Below are 27645 nucleotides of genomic sequence, written 5' to 3'. Positions count from 1 at the left end.
ACCTACATAGAATACAACAGTAATTATGACTTCCAGGCATCGTTAAGGATGCCGGAAAGACTCAAGAGATTAAGACTCTATTCCTTAGAGCGTAGGCGAGAAAGATATGCCATAATATACATCTGGAAGATCCTAGAAGGACTTGTCCCAAACTTTGGCATCGAGGGTTACACAAATACTAGAACTGGGCGCCACTGCGTGGTGCCTAGGACTCCAAATTTGCCATCAAGATGTAGGACATGATACTGTGATAGCCTGAGCTTCAGAGGCCCACAGCTCTTCAATATCCTCCCGAAGAAACTGAGAGACCTGCATGGGGTGGATGCAGATGTCTTTAAAATAAAACTGGATCTCTTCCTGTCAGGTGTCCCAGATGAACCAACTTCACGGCAGGAAGTGCAGATGAGGGCAGCTGCATCGAACTCTCTCATGCACCAAATGGCAATTGCTAAAAAGCATTCATGTAGTAAAATCATGTAGCAAGACCAAATGGCGGTGCCCCAGCACGGCCACAGCTTGTGAGCTGAAACTAGATAAAAAATAAAAAAATAAAATAAATAGTTTTACTACAATTTATTTTATGCAAACCAGTATTGTCTTCCTGTTAAAATTTTAATACTGAAAACATTTTAAATAGATACAAAATAAAAACAAGACAAACAAATAAAAATTCAGATCTTCAAGCAGAAATAGAAAAGAAAGGAAAGTCCACATATTTTTGGTTGCTGTATTCAAGTATGGAGACCGACAAGACAGAGAAAGAGAGAGAGAGATGTTGAAGATCCAATATTTTGTCTAGAAGGAATGCTGGAATGACACAAAAGTAAAAAGGGAAAAAAAATTCTAGCCAAAAATTTGTTGTCTTTAGCTTCCTCCTCTTCAGCGACCAACGTTCTTTTGTGAGAGGAGAATATTTTTAGAAGTGATCATTTAAAAAAGAACGTAAAATTTTTTGATTAAACTTTAGAATTCTTCATCGTCGTCATCATCATCATCATCATTATTATTAATTATTGTTACTATTATTGTTATTAGCTAGATTCGTTCATTTTCTCATCTTTGGTGTCTTCACTAAATCTCAGTTTCATCGACTTGGCCACGTAGTTCCAGTAATTCTGGCGGACAGGATCGTGCTGCACGGCGAGAGAATCACATAACTGTACAGGGAGAGAAAGGAAGAAAGAAGGAACAATCAAAGACGTATTTGAGAAAACAAGGTAAATATAAGAACATCAAAGACTTGGAATGGATGTTACCTTAACGAAGTTATAAACGACAAATCATGCTGGTGACTAATTATCATAATTGTGACATACCATGCATGACCTATTTCGTTACTACCCACAAGGGGCTAAACACAGAGGGGACAAAGAAGGACAGACAAACGGATTAAGTCGATTACATCGACCCCAGTGTGTAACTGGTACTTAATTTATCGATCCCGAAAGGATGAAAAGTAAAGTTGACCTCGGTGGAATTTGAACTCAGAACGTAACTGCAGATGAAATACCTATTTCTTTACTACCCACAAGGGGCTAAACACAGAGGGGATAAACAAGGACAGACAAACGGATCAAGTCAATTACATCGACCCCAGTGCGTAACTGGTACTTAATTTATCGACGCTGAAGAGATGAAAGGCAAAGTCGACCTCGGCAGAATTTGAACTCAGAACGTAATGGCAGATGAAATACGACTACGCATTTCGCCCGGCGTGCTAACGTTTCTGCAAGCTCGTCATACCATGCATGACCTTCACACAAGACTGAGTGGACTGGAGTAACACGAAATAAAATGTCTTGGTCAAGGACACAGTGTTCCACCAGGAATCGAACTTATATCCTTACCGGCACTTCAATTCTGTAGCTACTGCCACTATTCGTGAAAGGCTTCATTCAGTTTCTTATTTCTTTATTGCCGACAAGGGGCCAAACATGGACAGACAAAGGGATTAAGTTGATTACATCGACCCCAGTGCGTAACTGGTACTTAATTTATCAACCCAAGAAGGATGAAAGGCAAAGTTGACCTTGGCGGAATTTGAACTCAGAACGTAGCAGCAGACGAAATACCGCTAAGTATTTCGCCCGGCATGCTAACGTTTCTGCCAAACTATTGCTGTGTTGGGGAATAAAAATAATAATATATTATAATTCAAATTCACCAGTTATTTCCCCTGCATTCAAGATTTTTCGAGTTGTTTCCCATGAATAAAACAGCGCATGTGATTATTGTAGAAGAAATCCCACAAAATGCGAGAAATCTTTCTTGGGTGGTGGGCATTTAGTATTAACCCTTTGTTTGTCAAAAGCTTTTTCATAACTTCGTCCTAAACGTCAATGTTTTCAGGTTTTAGTTAACCTTTGTTTCATACGTTCTGAGCAATATAAAGCTTTCCTTCTATAAGTACAAAGTTGCTCTGGTAATTGGCAAAAAAACTAGGGTTGTGGGATCTTTTAGCTTTGACCGGCAGATTTTAAAAATAATTTCTTTGTAACTAAACACTTTTAAACTTCGTATACTGGTAGTGTGTTACATAAAACACGTCAGAAAATGTTGTTGACAAGCTACGGCAGAAATTGTATTCACCTCAATAGACGTCATTGATTGGTTGAAATTGCTGAAATGCAAGAAATTAAACAACAAATAGCTTACAAACTACAGAATTTTCTCAAGAAGGCCAAGAGAAAAAGATGTTTTATAAACAGATTCTACCAGTATACGAAGTTTAAAAGTGTTTAGTTACAAAGAAATTATTTTAAAAATCTGCCAGTCAAAGCGAAAAGATGCGGGTTGTGTATCACATGAGATGCACGGACACCAGGAGATAACGTCCTGTGTATCACGACAAACGACAGGTCAGGCCTAGGGTTAAACTTGAATGCAACAGATTCTCTCTTTTATTCTCTTTTACTTATTTCAGTCATTTGACTGCGGCCATGCTGGAGCACCGCCTTCTAGTCAAGCAAATCGACCCCAGGACTTATTCTTTGTAAGCCCAGTACTTATTCTATCGGTTTCTTTTTAGCTGAATCGCGAAGTGACGGCAAATTAAACACACCAGCATCGGTTGTCAAGCAATGCTAGGGGGACAAACACAGACACACACATATATATATATACGACAGGCTTCTTTCAGTTTCCATCTACCAAATCAACTCACAAGGCATTGGTCGGCCCGGGGCTATAGCAGAAGACACTTGCCCAAGATGCCATGCAGTGGGACTGAACCCGGAACCATGTGGTTGGTTAACAAGCTACTTACCACACAGCCACTCCTGCGCCTATACAACTAATTTTTATACACTCTCATATTTCGGAAAGGTAAAAAAAAAAAAAAAATGCAGGCATGGTTAAGACACTTGGCAACCACATGGTTTTGGGTTCAGTCCCACTGTATGGCATCTTGGGAAAGTGTCTTTTATAGTTCTGGACTGACACATGACAAATACACACACATATATCTATCATCATCATTGTTTAACGTCTCATCATCATCATTGTTCGACCGTGGTCGAGACAATGGAATTTACCATGCTCTACGCCAGACTTCACGGTCCATCATGGCATTACGGAGGTCCTGTTGCTGGATGCCTGTATCCCTGGAGATTACATCAGGGTAGGAGAGTGTGCGCCCTCTGGTATTGCGAGTAGATGGCTTCCAGAGGAGAAGAGTAGAAATGACCTCTTTTTCAGTTCTACAACAATGTCCAGCAAACTGGACTCTCCTACCTTTCACAAGAGATGACACAGGTGGTAGTTTCCCATATATTTGTTTAACGTCTGCTTTCCATGCTAGCATGGGTTAATTGATTTGACTGAAGACTTGTGAACCAGATGGCTGCACCAGACTCCAATCTGATGACAGAGTTTCTACAGCTGGATGTCCTTCCTAACGCCAACCACTCCGAGAGTGTAGTGGGTGCTTTTACGTGCCACCGGCACGAGGGCCAGTTAGGTGATACTGGCAACGGCCACGTTCAAATGGTGCTTTTTATGTGCCACATGCACAGGAGCCAGTCCAGCGGCACTGGCAACGACTTCGCTCGAATGTTTTTTTTCACGTGCCAGTAAACATGCCATCGTTATGGAGGCCAGCTTGTTGCTCTGGCAACGATCTCACTTGTATGGTACTCTTAGCGCTCCACTAGCACCAATGCCATTCATCGAATTTGATTTCGATTTCACTTGCCTCAATAGGTCTTTGCAAGCAGAGTTTAGTGTCCAATGAAGGAAAGTGGACTGGCTACACCTCTTGCATAGGCCACAAGGTTATGGTCTCACTTGCGCTTGCTGAGTCTTTTCAAGCACAGCATATTTCTAGAGGTCCTGGTCATTCTTTTATTTCGTTCAGTCATTTGACTGCGGTCATGCTGGGGCACTGCCTTCAGTCGAGCAAATCGATCTCGGGACTAATTCTATCAGAGTCCTTTGCCAAACTGTTAAGTTACAGGGATGTAAACACACCAGCATTGGTTGTCAAGCGCTGTTGCGGGGACAAACACAGACATACATACATACACACACACACACACATATATATATATATATATATATATATACACGACGGGCTTCTTTCAGTTTCCGTTTATCAAATCCATTCACAAAGCTTTGGTCAGCCTGAGGCTATAGTAGAAGACACTTGTCCAAGGTGCCATGCAGTGGGACTGAACCCGGAACCATGTGGTTGGTAAACAAGCTATTTACCACACTGCCACTCCTGTACGCATTACCCACTTAAAGTGGATAGTGTGTTATTTACCATGACAGGGCCTTTCATATAGGCTTGTGGTGCATTAAAGCACTTGTGTTTATATAACAGGCAAGCAAAGAGTGTTTGCCATACTGCTTCTGTTGCTATTAATTATTTATTATATATACATACATATGTACGTATGTATATATGTGTGAAGGTGCATGGCTCAGTGGCTAGAGTGTTGGGCTCACAACCATGAGGTAGTGAGTTCGATTCCTGGGGTGTGTTGTGTTCTTGGGCAAGACACTTTATTTCACATTGCTCCAATTCACTCAGCTGTAGAATTGAGTAATGATTTCACTGGTGCCAAGCTGTATCAGCCCCTTTGCCTCTCCTTTGGATAACATTGGTGGTGTGGAGAGGGGAGGCGGGTATGCTGGTCTTCTAAAAACAACCTTGCCTGGACTCATGCTTCAGAGGGCAGCTTTCGAGGCGCAATTCCATGGTCATTCATGACCTAAGTGAGTATTTACCTTTGTATGTGTGTGTGTGATTGTATTTGTGCCCCACAAAGGCGGTGAGCTGGCAGAAATGTTAGCACGGCAGGCGAAATGCTTAGCAGTATTTCGTCTACCGTTATGTTCTGAGTTCAGATTCCGCCGAGGTTGACTTTGCCTTTCATCCTTTCGGGGTCGATAAATTAAGTACCAGTTACACACTGGGATCCACATAATCGACTTAATCCGTTTGTCCTCTCTTTGTTTAGCCCCTTGTGGGTAGTAAAGAAATATGTATTTGTGCCCCACCACTGCTGGTTTGTTTATGTCCCTGTAACTTAGTATTTCAGAAAAAGAGACCGATAAAAATAAGTACCAAATTTAAAAACAAAATATAAACACTGGAGTTGATTCGTTTGACTGAAACCCTTCAAGGTGGTGCTCCAGCATAGCCACAGTGGAATGACTGAAACACGTAAAATACAAAGATAAAAGAGAGAAAAAACCAAACCAGTACTTACTTCTAGTGCTTTCGTCAAAATCTCCTTGTTTCCAGTATCTTTCTCTAACTTGCTCTCATAGATATCCACTAAACATGCTAACAGATGCGGGGAGGTGATGTGGTTGTCTAAGAGTTCCAGACAGAAATCCAACAGTTGGGGGTAATTGTGTAAACCGTTTGGTATTAGGATCCTACAATGGAAATCAAGAGGAGACAAGAAAGGAAATCATCATCATCATCTTCATCATCGTTTAACCCTTTAGTATTCAGATTATTCTGGCAAAAATGATGCTTGTTTATTTATATTGTGCTGAATTAATCATCCATCATCTTGTAGTTTAGAGATTTCACTAATGTAATTGTTTAGTTTTAAAATGACATCGTAGGGTAGGTGTGAGAGGCCTGATCTGCTCAGTTTCAATATAAAACTGGGGGAATATTTTGGCCGGATATGGCCAGTTTGAATGCTGAAGAGTTAACGTCCGTTTTTCATGCTAGCATGGGTTGGACGGTTCGACCGGGGTCTGGGAAGCCAGAGGGGCTGCACCAAGGCTCCAGTCTGATCTGGCAGTGTTTCTACAGCTGGATGCCATTCCTAACGCCAACCACTCCGTGAGTGTAGTGGGTGCTATTTACGTGCCAGGCGACGCTGGCAACGGCCACGATCGGTTGGTGCTTTTTATGTGCCACCGGCACGAGGGCCAGGCGAAGCTGGCAATGGCCACGATCGGTTGGTGCTTTTTACTTGCCACCGGCACAGGTGCCAGCCGAGGCTGGCAATGGCCATGATCGGTTGGTGCTTTTTACTTGCCACCGGCACAGGTGCCAGGCGAGGTTGGTAACAGCCATGATCAGTTGGTGCTTTTTACGTGTCAGGCGAGGCTGGTAATGGCCACGATTGGTTGCTGCTTTTTACATGTCACCGGCACAGGTACCAGGCGAGGCTGGCAACGGCCACAATTGGTTGGTGCGTTTTACATGCCACCGGCATGGAAGCCAGTCAAGGCAGCGCTGGATATTTAGCAATTGTTTTTCTAGATGCAGACGTGGCTGTGTGGTTAAGAAGGTTGCATTCCAACAGCATGGTTCTGGGTTCAGTCCCACTGTGTGTCACTTTGGGCAAAGTGTCTTCGGCTGTAGTTTCGAACCAATCAAAACCTTGTGAGTGAATTTGGACACAGAAACTGAAAGAAGCCTGCTGCACGTGTGTGTGTGTGTTTGTGTCTCCAGGAATACATTTGCTTTCATTTATCACTAATTCATTTATTTATCGCTGATCTGCAACAACGGGTCGGGTCGGGACCCCCTTCGGTCACGACACTGACCATGGGATTGCATCTAGAAAGTTACCTTCCTAGTCGCAAGTCTGGGCAAGGTGGCTTATGGAAGACTAGTAGTCACCCATACATACCAGCCTCCCTCTCCATAGCACTGATGTTATCCAAGGGAAAGGCAAAGGCCGATACAGCTTGGTACTTGTGACATCGCAACTCATTTCTACAGGTGAGTTAACTGGAGCAACGTGAAATAAAATGTCTTGCTCAAGAACACAACATGCAGCCCAGTCCAGGATTCGAGCTCACAACCTCACGATCGTAAGCTTGACGCTCTAACCACTGAGCCATGCGCCTTCACACAGTATGCTCATTAAACCATGTTACGCTTATCACAAACTGGCCTGTCGTGACACGGGCCAGCAATCATCCACAAATTCTGCTTGGCCTGCAGAGGCATGCCCCAGTGACCATTCACAATGCTCAAGGACGACTTGGTGTCTCAGAAACAAAACCTATTATTCCTCCATGTTCTATCGTTCATTTTCACCAGTTCCATTTACTGCATACTTCATGTTTTTTTTTGACCAAATGCTCATGATAAGCAAGAATAGATGTAAGCCTTTTGCTCTGTATGAGGAAAATAGGGTACACTGTGTGTACTGAGAGTACCCTAGTGTTGATGAAATAATAGTATAGAAGCACTTACCCTTTAACATAATTCCAAGAACTCTCATTATGTGGGGCTTGCCGGATGTATTGTATTGCATATCTGTAAAATAGAATGTATTATATCAGTTACACACATACAACAGAAACTCATCACAAGGTCAGTGCACAGCAGGAGAGATCTTCAGAGGAAGAGCTCCCATTTGGCAAGTGTTCTGGCCCTTCTTCCTGACACTCTATGAGAGAAGGGCCTACCCAGGTGTCCTGCTTTCCAGAATCCTGTCTCCAGCAAGATTTGAACCTGGGTTGTTCATTTGTTCCCAGGTTTGTGTTTCAGCCCACAACTTTCTCTCACTCTTTCTTCTTGTTTCTGTTGTACCTGTATTTCAAAAGGGCCAGCCTTGTCACACTCTGTGTCATACTGAATCTCCTTGAGAACTACATTAAGGGTAGACATGTCTGTGGAGTGCTCAGCCATTACGAATTGCTTGAATGGAACCAAACGGTCAACATGGAACTCTATGTTTAACAGATGGAATGACTCAACACGGCTATTCCAGAGAAAAGACCTAATTGGCAGCATGGAGTTCTTCTGCTGCACAACACCCGCCCTCATATTGCCAATATGACCAAGGATGCCATTCAAACGCATGGCTGGGAAGTGCTGCCACACCTGCCGTACTCTCCTGATTTGGCACCAACGGAGTTCCACCTCTTTCGATCTCTTTCAAATGCTATGCGCGAAATTTTGTTCAATACTGATGCAGAATTCAGAGCTTGGTTGGATCAATTTTTCGAGTTGAAATCGAGTGATTTCTACCAACAAGGTATTGAAAATCCTGTTGAACGTTGGGAAGAAGTTGTAAACAACAAGAGTGAATACATTATTGATTAATTAGTTGTTCATTATTTACATTATTTACAATTGACGGATATTTGTCCTCATCTTGTTTGTTGTTAACACAATGTTTTGGCTGATATATCCTCCAGTCTTCATCAGGTGTCTTGGGGAAATTGTGAACCTGGGTTTTTTTTTATGTTGTTATTTTTATTCAGATCACTGCCTGGAATCGAACTCGGAATCTTGGGGTTAGTAGCCCACGCTCTTAACCCCAAGATTCCCTGTTCGATTCCAGGCATTGATCTAAACATCATCATCATCATCATCATCACCATCACCATCGTCGTCGTTGAAAAATACCTTAGGAATGAGAACCCAGATTCAGAATTTCTCCAAGATACCTGATGATGACTGGAAGGTATATCAGCCAAAATGTTGCGTTAACAACAAACAAGATGAGGACAAATATCCGTCAATTGCAAATAATGTACATAATTCCTCATCTCTTAAATATAGAATTGTATAATTAGTTGATATTTTTTATTAAACCTTTTAAAAAATTTAAATTAAAAAATACCGGCGACAACCCAATACAAATTGGCGCAGGAGTGGCTGTGTGGTAAGTAGCTTGCTAACCAACCATATTGTTCCGGGTTCAGTCCCACTGCGTGTCTTCTGCTATAGCCCCGGGCCGACCAATGCCTTGTGAGTGGATTTGGTAGACGGAAACTGAAAGAAGCCTGTCATATACATGTATATATATATGTATGTGTTTGTCCCCCTAGCATTGCTTGACAACCGATGCTGGTGTGTTTACGTCCCCGTCACTTGGCGGTTCGGCAAAAGAGACCGATAGAATAAGTACTGGGCTTACAAAGAATAAGTCCCGGGGTCGATTTGCTCGACTAAAGGCGGTGCTCCAGCATGGCCGCAGTCAAATGACTGAAACAAGTAAAAGAGTAAAAAGAGAGTAAATAGTAAACTAGAAACACAAATGAATAGATATAGTTAAATAAATAGACAGGTAGACAGACAGAGTGGTATACAAGAAGAGCAAGACACACAGACAGAGACACTGCAATAGAGATATAGACAGCAAGACAGAAAATTCGGTAGACATGGTACTTACTGTATTTCCTCTTCAATTACTTTCTCATTGAATGTTTTTGTATTGTTGATGACAAAATAGCGTTGGTTCCATGCTGAGTTGTTCCGAAGATCCTCCTTTAAGAGTTTGTCCACATAGTCCAGCTCATGATCCCATAGAGAATACTTCTTTAGCACCCATTGTCTGAAATGGACAGAATAAGAGAATGGAGAAAAGAGTGAGACAGCACGGGCGGGTAACCATGTACCTCCTCAATAGCAAGACACCTGTTTCTGCCCCTCTGTCACACTCTAACATTTCATCATCTGATACAAGATCACCTCCTCCAATGCCCCTTTCCTTCTCAAAGATTCCTCGTTTTGCAAAGTTACTTGGTAACCCTGCTGGTGCTGGTGCCACAACAAAAGCATCCAGTCTACACTGTGTAACAGCAGGCATTTGGAAGGGCATCCAGTGGTAAAATTTTTAAATTTTTATTCTATTCCTTCTCGAGCCATGCCTGGCTCATAAGGGCCGGTTTCCCGGTTTCTTGGCGTATAGGTTCCCCACCTGGATGGGTCCCTAGTCCGTTGCAGGTGAGCTGCAAGATGTAGGAGGAAAGAGTGAGAGAAAGTTGTGGCGAAAGAGTCATCAGAAGTTCGCCATTACCTTCTGCTGGAGCCGCGTGGAGCTTAGGTGTTTTTGCTCATAAACACACACATCGCCCGGTCTGAGATTCGAACCCGCGATCCCTTGACCGCGATTCCACTGCTCTAACCACTAGGCCATGTGCCTCCACTATCCAGTGGTAAAAACCATGTCAAAACTGACCTCGCCTGTGCTGGTGTCATGTAAAAAGCACTCAGTCTTCTCTGTGTGGTGGTTCGTGTTAGGAAGGGCATCCAGCCATGAAAACCCTGCCAGAACAGACACAAAAGCCTAGTGCAGGCTCCTGCCTGGCCAGCTCCTGTCAAACCATCCAACCCATGCCAGCATGGATAGGTGGACTTTAAAAGATGATGATATATGTATATGTGTGTGTGTATTTATCCTCCATACCACTGCTTGATAACTGGTGTTGCTTTGTTTATGTCTTGTAACTAAATGCTTTGGCCAAAAAATATTTATAGATTAAGTACCAGTCTTAAAACGTAAGCACTGGTGTCAATTCACTTGAGAAAAACCTTTCATGTACAGTTAATAACTCGTAATACCTTCCTCCCTCTCTCTCCTTTCTCTGTTTTTGAGGGAGCATATTTGACTCTGTGTCTGAGGAGAGACAAAGTGCTTACGTCAGTCATTTCAATTAATAAATTGTAATTACTATTTCTCCCATCTTTCATTCCCCTCCCTCCTGTCTCTCTCTGTTTATGTGTGTGAGCATATTTCACTCTATGTGTCTGAGGAGAGGAGAAAGTGTTTATGTCAATCTTGTTCAATAAAGGAGTGGCTGTGTGGTAAGTAGCTTGCTTACCAACCACATGGTTCCGGGTTCAGTCCCACTGCGTGGCATCTTGGGCAAGTGTCTTCTACTATAGCCTTGGGCCGACCAAAGCCTTGTGAGTGGATTTGGTAGACGGAAACTGAAAGAAGCCCGTCGTATATATGTATATATATATATATATGTGTGTATGTTTGTGTGTCTGTGTTTGTCCCCCTAGCATTGCTTGACAACCGATGCTGGTGTATTTACGTCTCCGTAACTTAGCGGTTCGGTAAAAGTGACCGATAGAATAAGTACTAGGCTTACAAAGAATAAGTCCTGGGGTCGATTTGCTCGACTAAAGGCGGTGCCCCAGCATGGCCGCAGTCAAATGACTGAAACAAGTAAAAGAGAAAAAATGAATTGTAATCTCTCTCAGCCTCTCCCTCCTACTGTCGGTACATGTACATTTCTGCCTCTGTGTGTCTGTTTACTGCCAACACCAAAACCTACTGTTTGCCAAAACAGGCTGAATGTCCACAGTCAGCCGTGCCAAGCCATCAGTGTCCAAACAGCTGTGCCTAACTATCTCACTCCGTATGGAAGTGGCAGTGCACAACAACTCCAAGTTGAAAATAAAAACAAGATTCCTTACCGATGTTGCCAGGCATGGTAATTTTTAGCATCCAGGCTCAGAATGGAAGCTGTAAAAGCTAATTCTTCAGACGGGTCATCGAGCCACTCAACAACGACCTGACGATGGTGCCTAAGAGAAACATAAACACATATAATATAAATATACAATAATCTATAGCACAATGGTTAGAGACAGGGTTCACAATCATGAGGTATCAAGTTCAATTCTCGGCCTGGGTTGTGTGTTGTGTTCTTGAGCAAGACACTTTATTTCACATTGCTCCAGTTCACTCAGCTGTACAAGCGAGTTGTGATGCCACTGGTGCCAAGTTGTATCGCCTTTGTCTTTCCCTTGGACAACATCGGTGGCATGGAGAAGGGAGGTTGGTATGCATGGGCAACTGCTGTTGTCTTGGAGAGTAACTTTCTAGGTACAAACGCATGGTCATTCATCACTGAAGGGGTTCTTTATTTACAATATACACACACATGCACAGATACATGTACACACATATCTTTACACTGTAACATTCACTTTTCCATGCTTTTTAACTACACAGCCATACCTATGTCTATAAGCATATATATATATATATATATATATATATCTGTAAATATAATATGTGACAATTATTCGGTAGCCAAGATAAAACTCTGAGTTTCGGATGCCGAGGTGGAAATCCACACCATCATCTCTTCAGTTATCTGGCCAACGGAAAAATGCTATGAAAAAAGACCGCTATACAAAGTGAAATTACTGTGTTATAGACCGCTATTTAGACAAAAGCGCTATTGTATAACGGTCTTTTTTCATAGCGTTTTTCCGTTGGCCGGATAACTGAAGAGATGATGGTGTGGATTTCCACCTCGGCATCCGAAACTCAGAGTTTTATCTTGGCTATTGAATAATTGTCACATATTACATTTACAGATAAATTCCTCTATTTACATAACATTGAGGTCTCTTTCTTTCTTTTGTTATCTTACCGTTTTTATCAATATATATATATATATATCATGTGATCAACCAGAGTATTGAATGTTGTTATACATCACTGGTCACAATGCACTTTGCATCATTTAAACTTTCAAATGATGCCCCCCCCCCCACCACCACATACACACTGGCTAGGTGAGCAGGCCATGTGATCAACCAGAGTATTGAATGTTGTTATACATCACTGGTCACAATGCACTTTGCATCATTTAAACTTTCAAATGATGCCCCCCCTCCACCAACATACACACTGGCTAGGTGAGCAGGCCATGTGATCAACCAGAGTATTGAATGTTGTTATACATCACTGGTCACAATGCACTTTGCATCATTTAAACTTTCAAATGATGCCCCCCCCCCAACATACACACTGGCTAGGCGAGCAGGCCAACATTTCCTTTGATTGGAAGGTTACTCTGTCATAGAGTTACCCATTTGCAGCTGATTGGACTAGACACAACATGGAATTAAGTGGTTTACTCAATGCAGAGTCAGTCTCAGAATCAAAACTGCAGTCTCAAGATCATAAATGCAACACACCTCACCACTAGGCCATGTATGTTTATATATATATATATATAATTTAATGAGAGGATGTGTAAACCTCATGAGGGAATGGTTTCATCCAAGGAAGTACTGGTTCAATACCTAGTCGTTTTGGGGAATGAATTTCCTTAAAATAATAGGTGTATATAAAAACATATAGTCTATATTCATTTAAACAAAAAAAGAAAAGAAAATGGAGATTAGGAAGTCAATAATTGTTTATTATTAATAGCAAATTAGTCATCTTCCCTTACAGCTGTTTCAGTTAATGTTAAATAAACATTAAATTTACATTAATGTGACACAATATCATCAGAGGGAAAAAGATGTACATTTGGATGTTATATGTGTGCTTATGAATTCATTTTAGCAGAGTCTGCTAATGTACTGTTCTGTGATAGTAAAATCAAGAAAAAAAAGTACTCCATTTGGCGAGAGATAAATATTATTTGATAGACATAATACATGTTTTTATGTGCTGCTAATGGTTTCATATGTTGAGAAACACATTAAGCATATTCATCAGGCACAAACTACATATAATGAACTAAAAATTGAATGAGAGAAGAAACATGAAAAGTATTGTGCCTGTTGAGCAATAAATATGTTTATATATATATATATTATATATATATATATATACGTAAAATTATATAGGGTAGTGAATATTTCTAGAAATTTCACCACCAGTGGCCTAGCATGTATAAAAAGTCAATAGCAAAACAAATTCAGTATAAAATAGTGTACATTTAAACAAAAGAGAAAACTACTTTTAATAGGTAATTTTTACACGCTAGAAGCAGTCAAAACAACCAAAATCACATTGGTACCACTTGACAACTGCGTGGGGCCACCAATTATCGGTGAGCTGGGCAATGTGTCCAGCCCATCTAAACTTGCTGCGTGCATATTCTATGATGACATCCCTCACGCCGGACTTCTCTCTGATGACCTCGCTGCTGATGTGCTCTCTCAACGAGATTCCAAGCATTGACTTTTCCAGTCTCTGTTCTTCTTTCTTTGTTGTAGCACATGGTTCACTACCATATAACGTTGTATATATATATATATATATATATATATATATATACTAAGCAATAAAGGGTTTAGCAACGAATTGCCTTACCACATACCGAATTTAGAAATAGCAGTCAAAAGGTTATAGCTATTTCTTCTACTAAAAAGGAGATCTCAGTAAAAACAGCAATTGGAAGGCAGACACAAACAGGTAAGAGAGAATGAATTGACGGCAATCTATCATACAATTTTAAGTTATCTACGGACGTACGTTTCGAAATCAAGTTTTTAGGAAAGCATAAGAATTAAATATTAAATAATTCTATCTCACCAAAACTTCTTTTCTCTTCAGCGTAGAATACTATAATCATAAATGATTATATATTGAATTTTGAGATACTAGAAGGCACCAACTCAGGGGTTATGAGTGTAGCCCACTATGGGATATCAGTTAGCCAATATACTGCTAGTGAAGTACCCAAAAGGCTAATACATAAATGCTTATAATTGCAATGCAATTAGTTCATTTATTGTATTAGATGGGCGAAGGTAAAATATTTTACCTCAAAATCATAATACAAATAAAATGGAGGAACAGATTCCTTTCAATCATCAACTTACAGATAATACCAATTCATATAATTTATTAACTAATTAAATAGGAACATCCAAATCCAACAGAATAAAACAATATACATCAATAAGTAAGATAATACCATAAAAATAATACATATAAAATGGATCTTACAGCTGTTTCAGCCTGTAGATAAAGGTATCTCATTGTGCCTATATTAGTCAGATGTATTGAATCATAGTAGTTAATAAATAATATGAATTGGTATTATCTGTAAGTTGATGATTGAAAGGATTTTGTTCCTCCATTTTCTTATTTATATATATATATATATATATATATATATAATATATATATATATCATCATCATCATCATCGTTTAACGTCCGCTTTCCATGCTGGCTTGGGTTATATATATATATATATATTATATATATATATATATATATATATACGTATACATACACATATATATGCAAATAAAATTATGTAAAATAAAAGATATTTTTAAAAAGCAACTCACCATACTTGATAATTTTTGGGATGTTCCCCAATTATCTCAGACACATATTCTAGTTCAGTTTTCAAATCACAGTCCAAGTCTTTCAGTAGAAGCCTACGATAATGCCTGGTGAATAAAAAAACAATAAAATTAAAAAAAAATAATAATCCTTTCTACTATAGGCACAAGGCCTGGAATTTTGGGGGAGGTGAGGGCCAGTTGATTAGGTCAACTCCAGTATGCAGTCAGTACTTCACTTATTAACCCCGAAAGGATAAAAGGCAAACCTGACCTCAGTTGAATTTGAACTCAGAATGTCACCAACCCTCACTGGTGTCCAAGCAAGGTAATATTTTCTTATGTCCAGAGATCTCTTTCATGGAAGACTGGAAACAAACAACACTGCTTGTATGACAGGGATGCTCTTTTACATCACATGTTGTTAAGAAACACACACACACACCTCTTATGTTTTACTAGTTTCAGTCATTGGACTGTGGCCATGCTGGAGCACTGCCTTGAAAGTCTTAATCAAATAAATCCACCTCAGTATCATCCTCCTCCTCCTCCTCATCGTTTAACGTCCATTTTCCATGCTAGCAAGGGTTGGATGGTTGAACCGGGGTCTGGGAAGCCAGGAGGCTGCACCAGGCTCCAGTCTGATCTGGCAGTGTTTCTACAGCTGGATGCCCTTCTTAATGCCAACCACTCTGAGTGTAGTGGGTGCTTTTTACATGCCACCGACACAGATGCCAAGGGAGGCTGGCAACGGCCACGATTGGCTGGTGCTTTTTACGTGCCACCAGCACGGAAGCCAGTCAAGGTGGCGCTGGCATCGACCACGTACGGATGGTACCTTTTACGTGCCACTGGCACAGGTGCCAGGGGAGGCTGGCAATGGTCACGATCAGTTGGTAGTTTTTACATGTCACTGACACGGAAGTATGTGTTTTTAATTCTGATGCTTATTCTATTGACCTCTTCAACTGATCTGCTAACTTATTGGGACATAAACAAAGCAACCCCAGCTGTCAAGCAGAGGTGGGGAACAAACACACACATGATGGGTTGTGCTGGTGCCATGTAAAAAGCACTCAGTATGATCTATAAAGTGGTTGGCATTAAGAAGGGCATCCAGGTGTAAAAACCATGGCAAAACCAATGGAGCATGATGTGGCTCCAAGCCATACCAGTTCCTGTAAAGACATCCAAACTATGCCAGCAGGGAAAGTGTATCTTAACCCTTTCATTACCAACCCGGCTGAAACTGGCTCTGGCTCTGAGTACAAATGTCTTGTTTTCATAAGTTCTGAATTAAGATCCTCCACCAAACCTTAGACATAATTTATGTTCCTAACACTAGCTGAATGATAACTAAGTTATTTTGATAAATTCTTTGTTATATCTAAAATAATTGAAAGAAACACAGAGCATCTCAAAATAAATACAGTAACGAAAGGGTTAAATGATGATGATGATGATGATGATGATGATGATACAGGCACGGTCAAATCAGGGCCATAGTGGAAGACACTTGTGTGAAGTGTCATGCAATGGGAGGGACCTCACAGCCATGACTCTGCCTACACATGCTCAAAAATTTTAGGTGGCCATAACTGGAATGCTCCTGGTCACAGATCAACTTGATCAGGGTTGATCAAGGGGTTACATATCAATACTCTTACTCTTTACTCCAGTCATTTGACTGCGGCCATGCTGGAGCACCGCCTTTTAATCGAGCAACTCGACCCCAGGACTTATTCTTTGTAAGCCCAGTACTTATTCTATCGGTCTCTTTTTGCCGAACTGCTAAGTGACGGGGACATAAACACACCAGCATCAGTTGTCAAGCAATGCTAGGGGGACAAACACAGACACACAAACACACACACACACACACACATATATATATATATATACATATATACGACGGGCTTCTTTCAGTTTCCGTCTACCAAATCCACTCACAAGACTTTGGTTGGCCCGAGGCTCTAGTAGAAGGCACTTGCCCAAGGTGCCACGCAGTGGGACTGAACCTGGAACCATGTGGTTGGTAAGCAAGCTACTTACTACACAGCCACTCCTGCGCCATAAATAAATAGAAAAGAAAAAGGACTGCATGTTTGATTACATAAACGTGTTAACTCACCAAACAGTGTAATTGGCAGCGTTCATCTCGATCGCATCCTTGGTCAGTTTCAGCGCTCTTTCACTTCTTTCATCTTTGGCTACAATGGCTCGAAAATAGTCGAACACGAGTTGGACTGGAAAATGAGACAAAAGTACTTTGATGTCAGATAATGTGGTAAGAAAGGGCTCAGAGAAGGGTGTGGGGTATGGTTAAAAGAAGTCTGTTTTGCAACAATGTGATTCTGAGTTCAATCTCATTACAAGGCAGCTTGGCGGGGTCTTTTAGCATGAACACAGACTCAGGAGGATCAATACCACACACACACATACATATATATATCCTTTAAGTTTGTTTACCGGAAACATTTTTGAATATGCATATAAAAGCTATTTTATTATGCCGGCTCAAATTATTTATACCAACTGGCAATAGCAGGTGGTGGTCATGGTGGCTGCTTGCACTGAGGTGTGCTAATATAATGTAGGATAACTATATTAATAATATAAATAAATAAATATCAAATGGAAATAGTAGTTATGATACCTGTGTCGACTGGCTTCTGTGCTTGAGGAGACCTATTGAGTTAAGCACATCAACATGAAAATAAATATCAAATGGAAATTGTAGTTGTGATACCTATGCCGGTAGCACGTAAAAAGCACCATCTGAACGTGGCTGATGCCAGCGCCGCCTTGACTGGCTTCTGTGCCAGTGGCATGTAAGAAGCACCAACTGATCACATTTGCCAGATATTGCCCCATCTGATTATCCTTTATTCTGCAGTTTTCAAAATAATTTGGACGGAAAAAAATATGAATTCTGTAGACAAGGTCAGAACAGTACTGGAAGAGTGGTAGAATGTGTTTATAAAACATCTTTTTCTCTTGGCTTTATTGAGAAAATTCTATAGTTTGTAAGATATTTGTTGTTTTTTTTCTTCATATTCTGCAATTTCAACCAATCACTGACATCCATTGAGGTAAACAAGATTCTGTGCTATATGAATATGTCCCTCGTTTAAGAAACAGATTGGGTTTACTCTTTTACTTGTTTCAGTTATTTGACTGCGGCCATGCTGGAGCACTGCCTTTAGTTGAGCAAATTGACCCTGGGACTTATTCTTTGTAAGCCCAGTACTTATTGTATCGGTCTCTTTTGCCGAACCGCTAAGTGACGGCGACGTAAACACACTAGCATCGGTTGTCAAGCAATGCTAGGGGGACAAACACAGACACACAAACATATACAGACACATACATATACATATACAGTTGCGGCCAAAATGTTCAGAACGGCATTGTTTTCGTCAGAAAAGTAGGTATAAGTTTTTATCAAAGTTGTTTTATATTCTATAATTTTTACAGACAATAAATACAATATAAATTGTTATTGTCTGAGATTTTGGTGTAATTTGAGAGGATAATACAAAAGTTATAGATGATTTAGTGATTTACTGCAAAACCCATGGCGGCCAAAATGATCAGAACGATTGAAAAAATAACAAAATAATAAAAAATGACAGAGAATACTGGAATTATTTAATATTTAGTGTGAAGCCCTTTAGCTTCAATCACACACTGACATCTTCGACTGCATGAGGAAATTAACTTTTCAATTTCTTGCTGGGTGATCTTATTCCATTCTTCCTGAAGGGCATTCCATAATTGCTCAGTTGTTTTAGGATTTCTGGCTTTCGAACGTTCTCCTAGAATATTCCATACATTTTCAATAGGATTGAGATCTGGGCTTTGAGCAGGTCAATCCATAACAATAACCTTTTCAGCCTTGAGGAAGTTCATGACCACCTTAGCCTTGTGACATGGGGCATTGTCCTGCATGAATATGGGTGGTCGCTTAGTTGAATTTCTCAGCACAGGCAAGACATGATCTTTTACAAGTTGTTTATAAACTCCTGCATTTACCTATTCATGTAATCGCACCAAAGGGCCCACACCATCTCCAGATATCATCTGTGTACTGTTCTCTACTAGATTCTAAACAGAATATACCATAACTTATATATGTATGTATGAGTATGTGGAGGCAAAGTTCAATCCTAGGCTGGTGCACTGATGGAGCAGGTTATGATCTGCAAATCCCCTTTTTTTTTTTTTTTTCTTTTCTAGTTATTTCATTTCATTCATTTTCATTTTATCTAGTTTCAGCTCACGAGCTGTGGCATGCCGGGGCACCGCCATTCATTCCATTTGATTAAAAAAAAAGAAAATATTCATTACTGTACCAAATCTATTTAGAAGTGGGTAACTGAAGAATAGTTTAACCCTTACGTTACCAACCTGGCTGAAACCGGCTCTGGCTCTGATTACAAATGTCTTGTTTTGAATTAAAATCTTCAACCAAACCTTAGTCGCAATTTATGTTCCTATCACTAGCTTCATGATAACTGAGTTATTGTACTAAATTCTTTGTTATATTTAAAGTAATTGAAAGAAATACGGTGCATCTCAAAATAAATACAGTAACGGCTCTGGCTCTGATTACAAATGTCTTGTTTTGAATTAAAATCTTCAACCAAACCTTAGTCGCAATTTATGTTCCTATCACTAGCTTCATGATAACTGAGTTATTGTACTAAATTCTTTGTTATATTTAAAGTAATTGAAAGAAATACGGTGCATCTCAAAATAAATACAGTAACGAAAGGGTTAATACTTAAATGTGTGTGTGTTGTGTGTGTGCATGTTGGTTTTATTTATCCTTTACTTGTTTCAGTCATTGGACTGTGGCCATGCTGGAACACCGTATTGAAAGGTTTAGGTTGAATAAATTTAATGATTTATTAAAGTCCGGTCTTTATTCTATCAGTCTCTTTTGCCAAACCGTTAAGTTACAGGAATGTAAATGAACAAGTTGTGTGTGAGGGGACAAACATAAAGATAAACAAACACACAGTAAGTATATTAAGAGACTGGCTGCTGGTTTCCCTGGGATTGGTCAGATTGATGTAGACCCCTTTGATGAAAATTCCGGACTGCAGTCCAATCATCATCATCGTTTAACGTCCGCTTTCCATGCTAGCATGGGTTGGACGGTTCAACAGGGGTCTGGGAAGCCAGAAGGCTGCACCAGGCCCAGTCTGATCTGGCAATGTTTCTACAGCTGGATGCCCTTCCTAACGCCAACCACTCCGTGAGTGTAGTGGGTGCTTTTTACGTGCCACCGGCACGGAGGCCAGTCAGGGCGGGGCTGGCTATGGACACATTCGGATGGTTCTCTTACGTGCCACCGGCACTGGTATCACAGCTACAAATTCCATTGATGTTGATCAATTACGATTTTGATTTTCACTTGCCTCAACAGGTCTTCACAAGTGAAGTTTTGTGTCCCAAGAAGGAAAGGAATGCATAAGTGGGCAAAACAAATGATAATACCTCAGAACACTACTACAACATCCTTACAACAGTATCCTTACCCACCCCTATTCAGTGCAGAAACACACCTGTTACAGAATTCCAACGGGCCAACCACAGATTCATTTGAGTCGACTTATCTTGCGGAACACTGAGTCTTCACAATCAGGCAGAGGAAAAAGACCGTTACCAAGGACCACGTGGGTACAACGCGACCTTGTAAACCAAATCAAATAGCACTTCCATCAATGTCTACAACACAAGCATATACTCACTCTCTCTCTTTCTCTGCCTGACATATGTAAAACAAGAAGACTAAAAGACAAGAATGTTTCTATGTAGAACTAACTGCAACAACACCCATCCCAGAAGCAGGAACAGTATTCCGTTGTGGGTCTAACTCTTTTAAGCGGCGCCAAAAAATCGTTGGCCGGAAATATGTTAGCTAGGTTCCGGGGTCGATAAATTAAGTACTTAATCCCTTTGTCTGTCCTTGTTTGTCCCCTCTGTGTTTAGCCCCTTGTGGGTAGTAAAGAAATATATATCTTCTATAATCTGCGCACGCGTGTGCGTGAATGTGTGAATGTATGTGTTTATATACATACATATATATATAAATTATTTATTAACAGAAAAGTTGTTGTTTATGATCGGTCAGGGAGTGACCATTGGTTATTACTACTCCAAAGTTTTAGAGGATGCTTGTTTTTATGCGGCAACTTTTTTCTTATACCTAAAGCGAAAGATTACCATATAATCTACAATGTAAACGTATGTATAACAGGAAAATGTAATCGGCGAGTATACGTATGTGTGTGTGTAGTATTTACTGGTACTACTAGCGAACAGTAGTCCTGGTGCGCGCACACGCGCCAGCTAGTCATGACGAGTCGATCCTTTGTGTTTTATTTACTTTGTTTAACAAAAATTATTTACTTTGTGTAAAAAAAAATAATTTATTTTGTGTTTTATTCACTTTGCTAGGTAGTCGTTGTAGGATCGACTAGTCACGACTAGCTAGCGCGGATGCGCGACTAGGCGTGTGCGAACAACCGGGACCACTGTTCGCTATAGTAGTACCGTATTTACTTTTGTAATCTGATTTGTATGGAAGGGGGGGGGGAAGCAAAGAAAAACGGAAAAGACAAAAAAGTTTCCAATTTACGAACGAAACAAGTTGAAGTCGCATTCAACAGACAAACGAAGAGAAGAGGGCGGAAAGACATTGATTGGTGTCAAGCCAACTTACACTGATCTGTATATGCGATCCTTACAACCGGGTATGGTCCATCGTCCTGAGGTACTGGTGAAATGTCGCTCCATTCAGGTAATTCGTCGTATCGAGTCATTCCTGCCGTTGCGTTTCCCTCGTCCGACGAACTGTCAGCCATTTTAGAATACCGAAGGGGAAGTAATTCTTGATGCAAGGACAGACAACTTCGTTTCAAGGTACAGAACTCTTCTTGATAATCCCCCCCGTAATATTTCTTTATTGCCCATAAGGGGCTAAACAGAGAGAGAGAGAGGACAAACAAGGACAGACAAACGGATTAAGTCGATGATGTTTTATTAACCATAAAAGGTCTTACATAGAGGGGACACTACAACATATTGGGGACACAAAACATCAAAAAAAATAATTTTTTAAAATTATCGTATGCGAGAAAGGGTGAAAATGAGAGATGAAAGTGATGCTAACGGCCCCATCCGCTAGCATCACTTCCTGTCCTTCCTCCTTAAACCGGAACGAAATGCATATAGTCCTCCAGTTTAGAATTAAATTTCCTTTCCATTTCAGACAGTCTTCCCTCTTCAATTTTATATCTAACCAGTTTATAGCTTCTCCTTGCACATTCTTCCCCAAGTTCCTTTACAAGGTCTTCCGGAATTACCGCATTAAATTACCCCCACCCTGTTCTCACAGTCATTCCGTTTTACTTTCCCCCAGTCTTTTATTATTTCCCCTACTTCTTCATGGTCCCAAACACCAAGAATATGGGGCCTAGGATTTTTAGAGTTATCTTGTCTGTTTGCTTCTTTTTTTGTTTTCTTGTTGGTGGGGAGCGGGTGGGTTCACTGTCTGCAGGGAAAGGGTGGGTCTCAGAGGGTGCGGGTGGTGTTGGGGTGGATTGGGGTTCAGCACGATTCACTTTTCCTCCTTCTTCTGCCGTCTTCCCATTCTTTTGGTACTTCCTCCTCTTCCGTTATATCGATCCCAGTGCGTAACTGGTACTTATTTAATCGACCCCGAAAGGATGAAAGGCAAAGTCGACCTCGGCGGAATTTGAACTCAGAACGTAACGGCAGACTAAATACGGCTACGCGCCAGCTCGCCGTCTTAATAATAATAATAATGATAATAATAATAATAATAATAATAATGATAATAATAATAATAAATGCCCTGATGCAGTACCAGGCAGTGGTTCTCGTGGCTGCTGATCTTAACTGATTGGAAGTGTTATCATGTACATAGTTTTGTCTTGTTATAAAAGATGGGCTACAGCAAATATTCTGCTCAATACCACAGATTTGCTTGTCAGTTGTTTGACCTTAACCAGTTGAGCATGTCCCTTAGTGGCTGACGATATGTGCATCTCTGATCACGAGCAGAAGTAGTGGGGGAGCACCTTAGCCATGTGTTGAGAGGGATTCTTTGGGGTTTGAATAATTCACGTCTGGAAACATGGGTGTTTCGTTCAACATCCTTAAACAACCTTTATTCAGGGACCTTTTGAGCGGATGGGTTACTCAACCAGAAGAAAATTCTGACTGGGTCCCACCTGCAAGGCCATGTGCTGTTTATCTTGATATGAGATCACCAAGTCGTGCACATATGGTTGTGATGCATGTGCCTGGTGTACCCTTATCAGACGGTAGTCATGATGGGTATACTGGGCTTCGTATATTTTACCCCAGCGTTACTTTGATCGCATGCACTGATCTCTCACTCAATAATAATAATAATAATAATAATAATAATAATAATAATAATAACGATGATGATGATGATGATGATGATTCTTTCTACTAAAGGCACAAGGCCTGGAATATTTGGGGAGGGGGCCAGTCACTTACATTGACTCCAGTGCATAATTGGTACTTATTTTATCGACCTTGAAAGGATGAAAGGCAAAGTTGACTTCGGCAGAATTTGAACTCAGAGCGTAGCGGCAGACGCATTAATGCTCGTCGCCTTGCACGCTCCGTTGACTCGAACCTTGCTTCTTTTGTGGCGAATTTACCGCCTCTGATTAGATACTTTTCATAGTCACAGCAAGACACTTTTCGAAGGTGCTTTCCTCCATGTGTTTTATTATTACCCACAAGGGGCGAACGTAGAGGGGACAATACAATCTGATGTGGGGTCAGATACACGAATGGGTTTTACAAAAAAGCGAATTTTAAAAATTTACAAAAAATTACAAAATAGAAAAAAATCGAATGGAGAACAGACCGGAAGACATTACGGATGGAGTGGGAGCGGGTTTAGCTCGGACCCCACGAGCCCCGCCTCCCCACTGATACTTTGGTTTCGTTTAGTTTTACATTTATGTGGTATCATCCACTCGCAACTTTCGTGCTACATCTTTCCATCGTTCTTCATACACTCTCTTAGTCAGGCATATTCTCTCCAGCCCTATCTTCCTTTTCAGGTGAAAGATGAAATAATTCATCAAACCAGGGCCGGAGATGAACTTGCCTGACTGTAAACCTTTCATTCTCGTCTTCCATATCACCTCTTTCGCAATTGCTACTACAACGAGAAAACAATTCTTAACTTCTTTCGCGAGGAAATCTGGTGGGTCAATTTTTGTAATAGACTCAGTCGACAGCTGTACTCTTCGTGTGCTTGACAACAGCTGTTCGGCATAAACCCACACCTCAGACACGCCTGAACAATGAACAATAGCGTGCGGGACGGTTTCCCTATCCCGCTCGCATCTTGGACATGTCGGACTGTCTTGGCCACCGTGCCTTGCGAGTTTATCCCGAACAGGTAGAGCTCCTCTGTAGCATTGCCATGCCAGAGACTTCTGGAAGTTGTCCAGTGTCTTCGGCTCGAACGTACGTCGGAACAGACTGGCCAGCTGATTATCGTCGAGACCTAGGGTTTCCCCCAAGGTATCTTCACATTCCGCCTCTACCAACCCTCTATAGAAGAATGTGGTGGAACCCCCACCGCAGGCGTTGCTCGAGCGACGGAATAGCAGGAGAGCCTTGCGACACTCTGTGTACCATGTGCCTAGTTTCGATCTACGATTCAGCCAGGTTTCCCATCCACCGAAACTAGTGAACTTGGGAAACATCAGTTTTGCTAGCGGAGACCACACCCGTTCACCATCCATGTAGAGCCACAGATGTCTTAACCTCAGCGCATGTCTGCGCTTCATCAGCCAAGGCATCCCTAGCCCACCCTTTAACGGTTGTTGACAGCAAGTAGAGCGTTTCACAAGTGGTTTCCCGCCCTTCCACAAGAAGTAGAAGAGCTGTCTTTCCAACTTGATCAACCACGAATCAGGGCAAGGAACGACGGAAACCACTTATTCAAGTTCATTGATGCAATTTTATACCAATTGCTATTTTTACTTTTAATTGTTATGTTACGATTTAATTATTATATTATACTTTAGTTTGATTTTAATTATTACTTACTACATATAATTCAATTGTTATTATTATTTTTATTGTTAAAATGAAAGTATCTGACATAAAATAGAGAAATATTTTTGTTTCCCTTTTAACACGTAATACTGAAATAGTGGAGAAGATATGATATTACTATGGGCAAGCCCTAGGCAAAAAGTTCAAAATTCTTTTTGCCGATGACACTCCCCGGACCCTAAGTAAGGCATGTGTAAAATTTGAATGAAATTGGTTGTGTAGTTCTCAAGTTTTAGGGAAACACACAGACAGACACACATTCTCAGTTTTATATATATAAAGATATATATATATATATATATATATATATATATATATATATATATATATATATATTATATATATATATATATATATATATTGGCGTGGTTGCATGGTAAGGCGTTTGCTTGCCTACTACATATTTCCAAGTTCAGTTCCACTGCAAAGGACCTTGGGAATGTGTCTTCTAATATAGCCCCGTGTCAAGCAACACCTTCTGGGTGGATTTGGTTGATGGAAACTGAAGGAAGTCCACCAGAGGCGTGGCTGTGTATTAAGGAGGTTGCTTCGCAATCACACGGTCCTGGGTTCAGTTCCACTGTGTGGTACCTTGAGCAAGTGTCTTCTACTATAGCCTCGAGCCGACCAAAGCCTTGTCAGTGAATATGGTACACAGAAACTGAACGAGGTCTGTCGTATGTGTGTGTGTGTGGTGTGTGTCTGTGTGTGTGTGTGACTGTGTATATATTTGTGTTTGTTCCGCCACCGTCGCTTGACACCGATGTTGGTGTGTTTGCGTACCCATAACTTAGCGGTTTGGCGAAAGAGACCGACAGAGAACAAACTTTGTAAAAGTACTGAGTCGATTTATTCGATTAAAACCCTTCTAGGTGGTGCCCCAGCATGGCCGCAGTCTATGACTGAAACAAGTAAGACGACACACACACACACACACACGCTGGTATATATAAAGTAGTCTGGGTTTCAAGGGTCCGTAATTGTTCAACATCCTGCCAGGCAACCTTAGAAACCTAGATGCTGTTGATATGGAAGTTTTCGATTTTTTTTATTAACCATGAAAGGGGACACTACAACACATTGGGGACACAGAACATCAAAAAAAAAATTAATAATCGTATGATAAGATGAGGGGTGAAAGTGATGTTAACTGCCCCATCAGTCAACATCGCTTACTTGTCCTTTTTTTCCTATTTTACATAGAAAATCACAAAGTCTACAAATTTGGCTTCGAATATTTCTTCTTGGAAGTTTTCAAGGAACGTCAGGACAGGTTTCTGTCTGAGATACCAACATATGTGTGTATTTGTGTGTGTTTATGTGAGTGTATGGGTATATGTGTGTGCGTGTCTGTGTGTGTGTGCGTGTGCACGTTTGTGTGTGTGTGTTTGTGTTTGTAAGATTTAAGCATCTTTCGTCTTATCTAAAAACATTTTTTCCGTTTTGCGATTATGACGTCATAATATCAATAACGTTTCTTGGGGGTTTTGGTATCAAATATCTTCAGTCTCTTTCAACCTTCCACGGTGATTAGAGGCTAGGGAATGTGTGCGTACCCAGGCAGTTGAAGACTAGAGTGAAGTGAGAATCACCTTCACCTTGTTTTCAGTGTTTGTGGGGATGTTTTATGCACCCTTAAGTTCTTAAACACTCAATGTAACATGCTGGTTGGTGGCATAACATAGTTACAAGTTGTACGGTAGTGTCACTGTAACCGTATGAACTTTTAGCCAGGCGATTCCAGTACAGGAAACCTGGGGGGGTCCAACCAGAAGCATTCCTCACACTCTATACATTTCCGCAAAATGATTTATCTTATACTAGCACTATGACCCGGCAACGCCGAGTCATAGTGCTAGTGCATGCATATACAGCTGCGTGCGTGCGCACATACACGCGAGTACTGTCCAAATCTCCAACCAATCAAATACAGCTAGCTGGCATTCAATTAGCGTATCAAGTTTCGGGCATTTTGATTGGGTTTTGGATAGAAAATTCACAAAAAAAGTCACTTCTGTTGATTTTTTAATGGCTTTGCGGGGTGATTGGGGAAATGTAAAAATGTGCACGACCACCCTTGGACGATTTTGAATGACCATAGAAAGTGTGAGCCCTCTAACTGAAAAAATGTGGATTTGTATAACGGATACACACACAGATATGTTGCCGTTTAAATATATAGAGATAATTCTGTGATTGTAAAGAGAAATAACAATT

General features: G+C 40.8%; 1 protein-coding gene across 1 annotated transcript; it reads right to left on the bottom strand.

Annotated features, from left to right (window-relative positions):
- Positions 1–859: 859 nt before the first annotated feature.
- Positions 860–22192, bottom strand: LOC115223203 (protein farnesyltransferase/geranylgeranyltransferase type-1 subunit alpha). The gene is made up of 8 exons (XM_029793662.2): positions 22013–22192; positions 17411–17525; positions 15283–15387; positions 11645–11755; positions 9609–9770; positions 7679–7741; positions 5715–5886; positions 860–1157 (listed from the first exon to the last, which is right to left on the bottom strand). The coding sequence occupies exons 1-8, from the start codon at positions 22152–22154 to the stop codon at positions 1032–1034; spliced, it is 996 nt and encodes a 331-aa protein (XP_029649522.1). The 5' UTR covers positions 22155–22192; the 3' UTR covers positions 860–1031.
- Between the last annotated feature and the right edge of the window lie 5453 nt (positions 22193–27645).

This window comes from Octopus sinensis, linkage group LG22 (assembly GCF_006345805.1).
Source record: "Octopus sinensis linkage group LG22, ASM634580v1, whole genome shotgun sequence".
NCBI classification, from domain to species: domain Eukaryota; kingdom Metazoa; phylum Mollusca; class Cephalopoda; order Octopoda; family Octopodidae; genus Octopus; species Octopus sinensis.
Note: the sequence above shows the minus strand (reverse complement) of the source record. Positions and strands in the feature narration are given on the sequence as shown.

Excerpts from the sequence above, each read along its gene's own strand:
- LOC115223203 (XM_029793662.2), bottom strand. The coding sequence starts at position 22,154 with ATGGCTGACAGTTCGTCGGACGAGGGAAACGCAACGGCAGGAATGACT. Across the intron at positions 11,756-15,282 it reads CCCAAAAATTATCAAGTATG|GCACCATCGTCAGGTCGTTG; the intron begins GTGAGTTGCTTT and ends TGTTTCTCTTAG. Across the intron at positions 7,742-9,608 it reads GTAATTGAAGAGGAAATACA|ATATGCAATACAATACATCC; the intron begins GTAAGTACCATG and ends TCTATTTTACAG.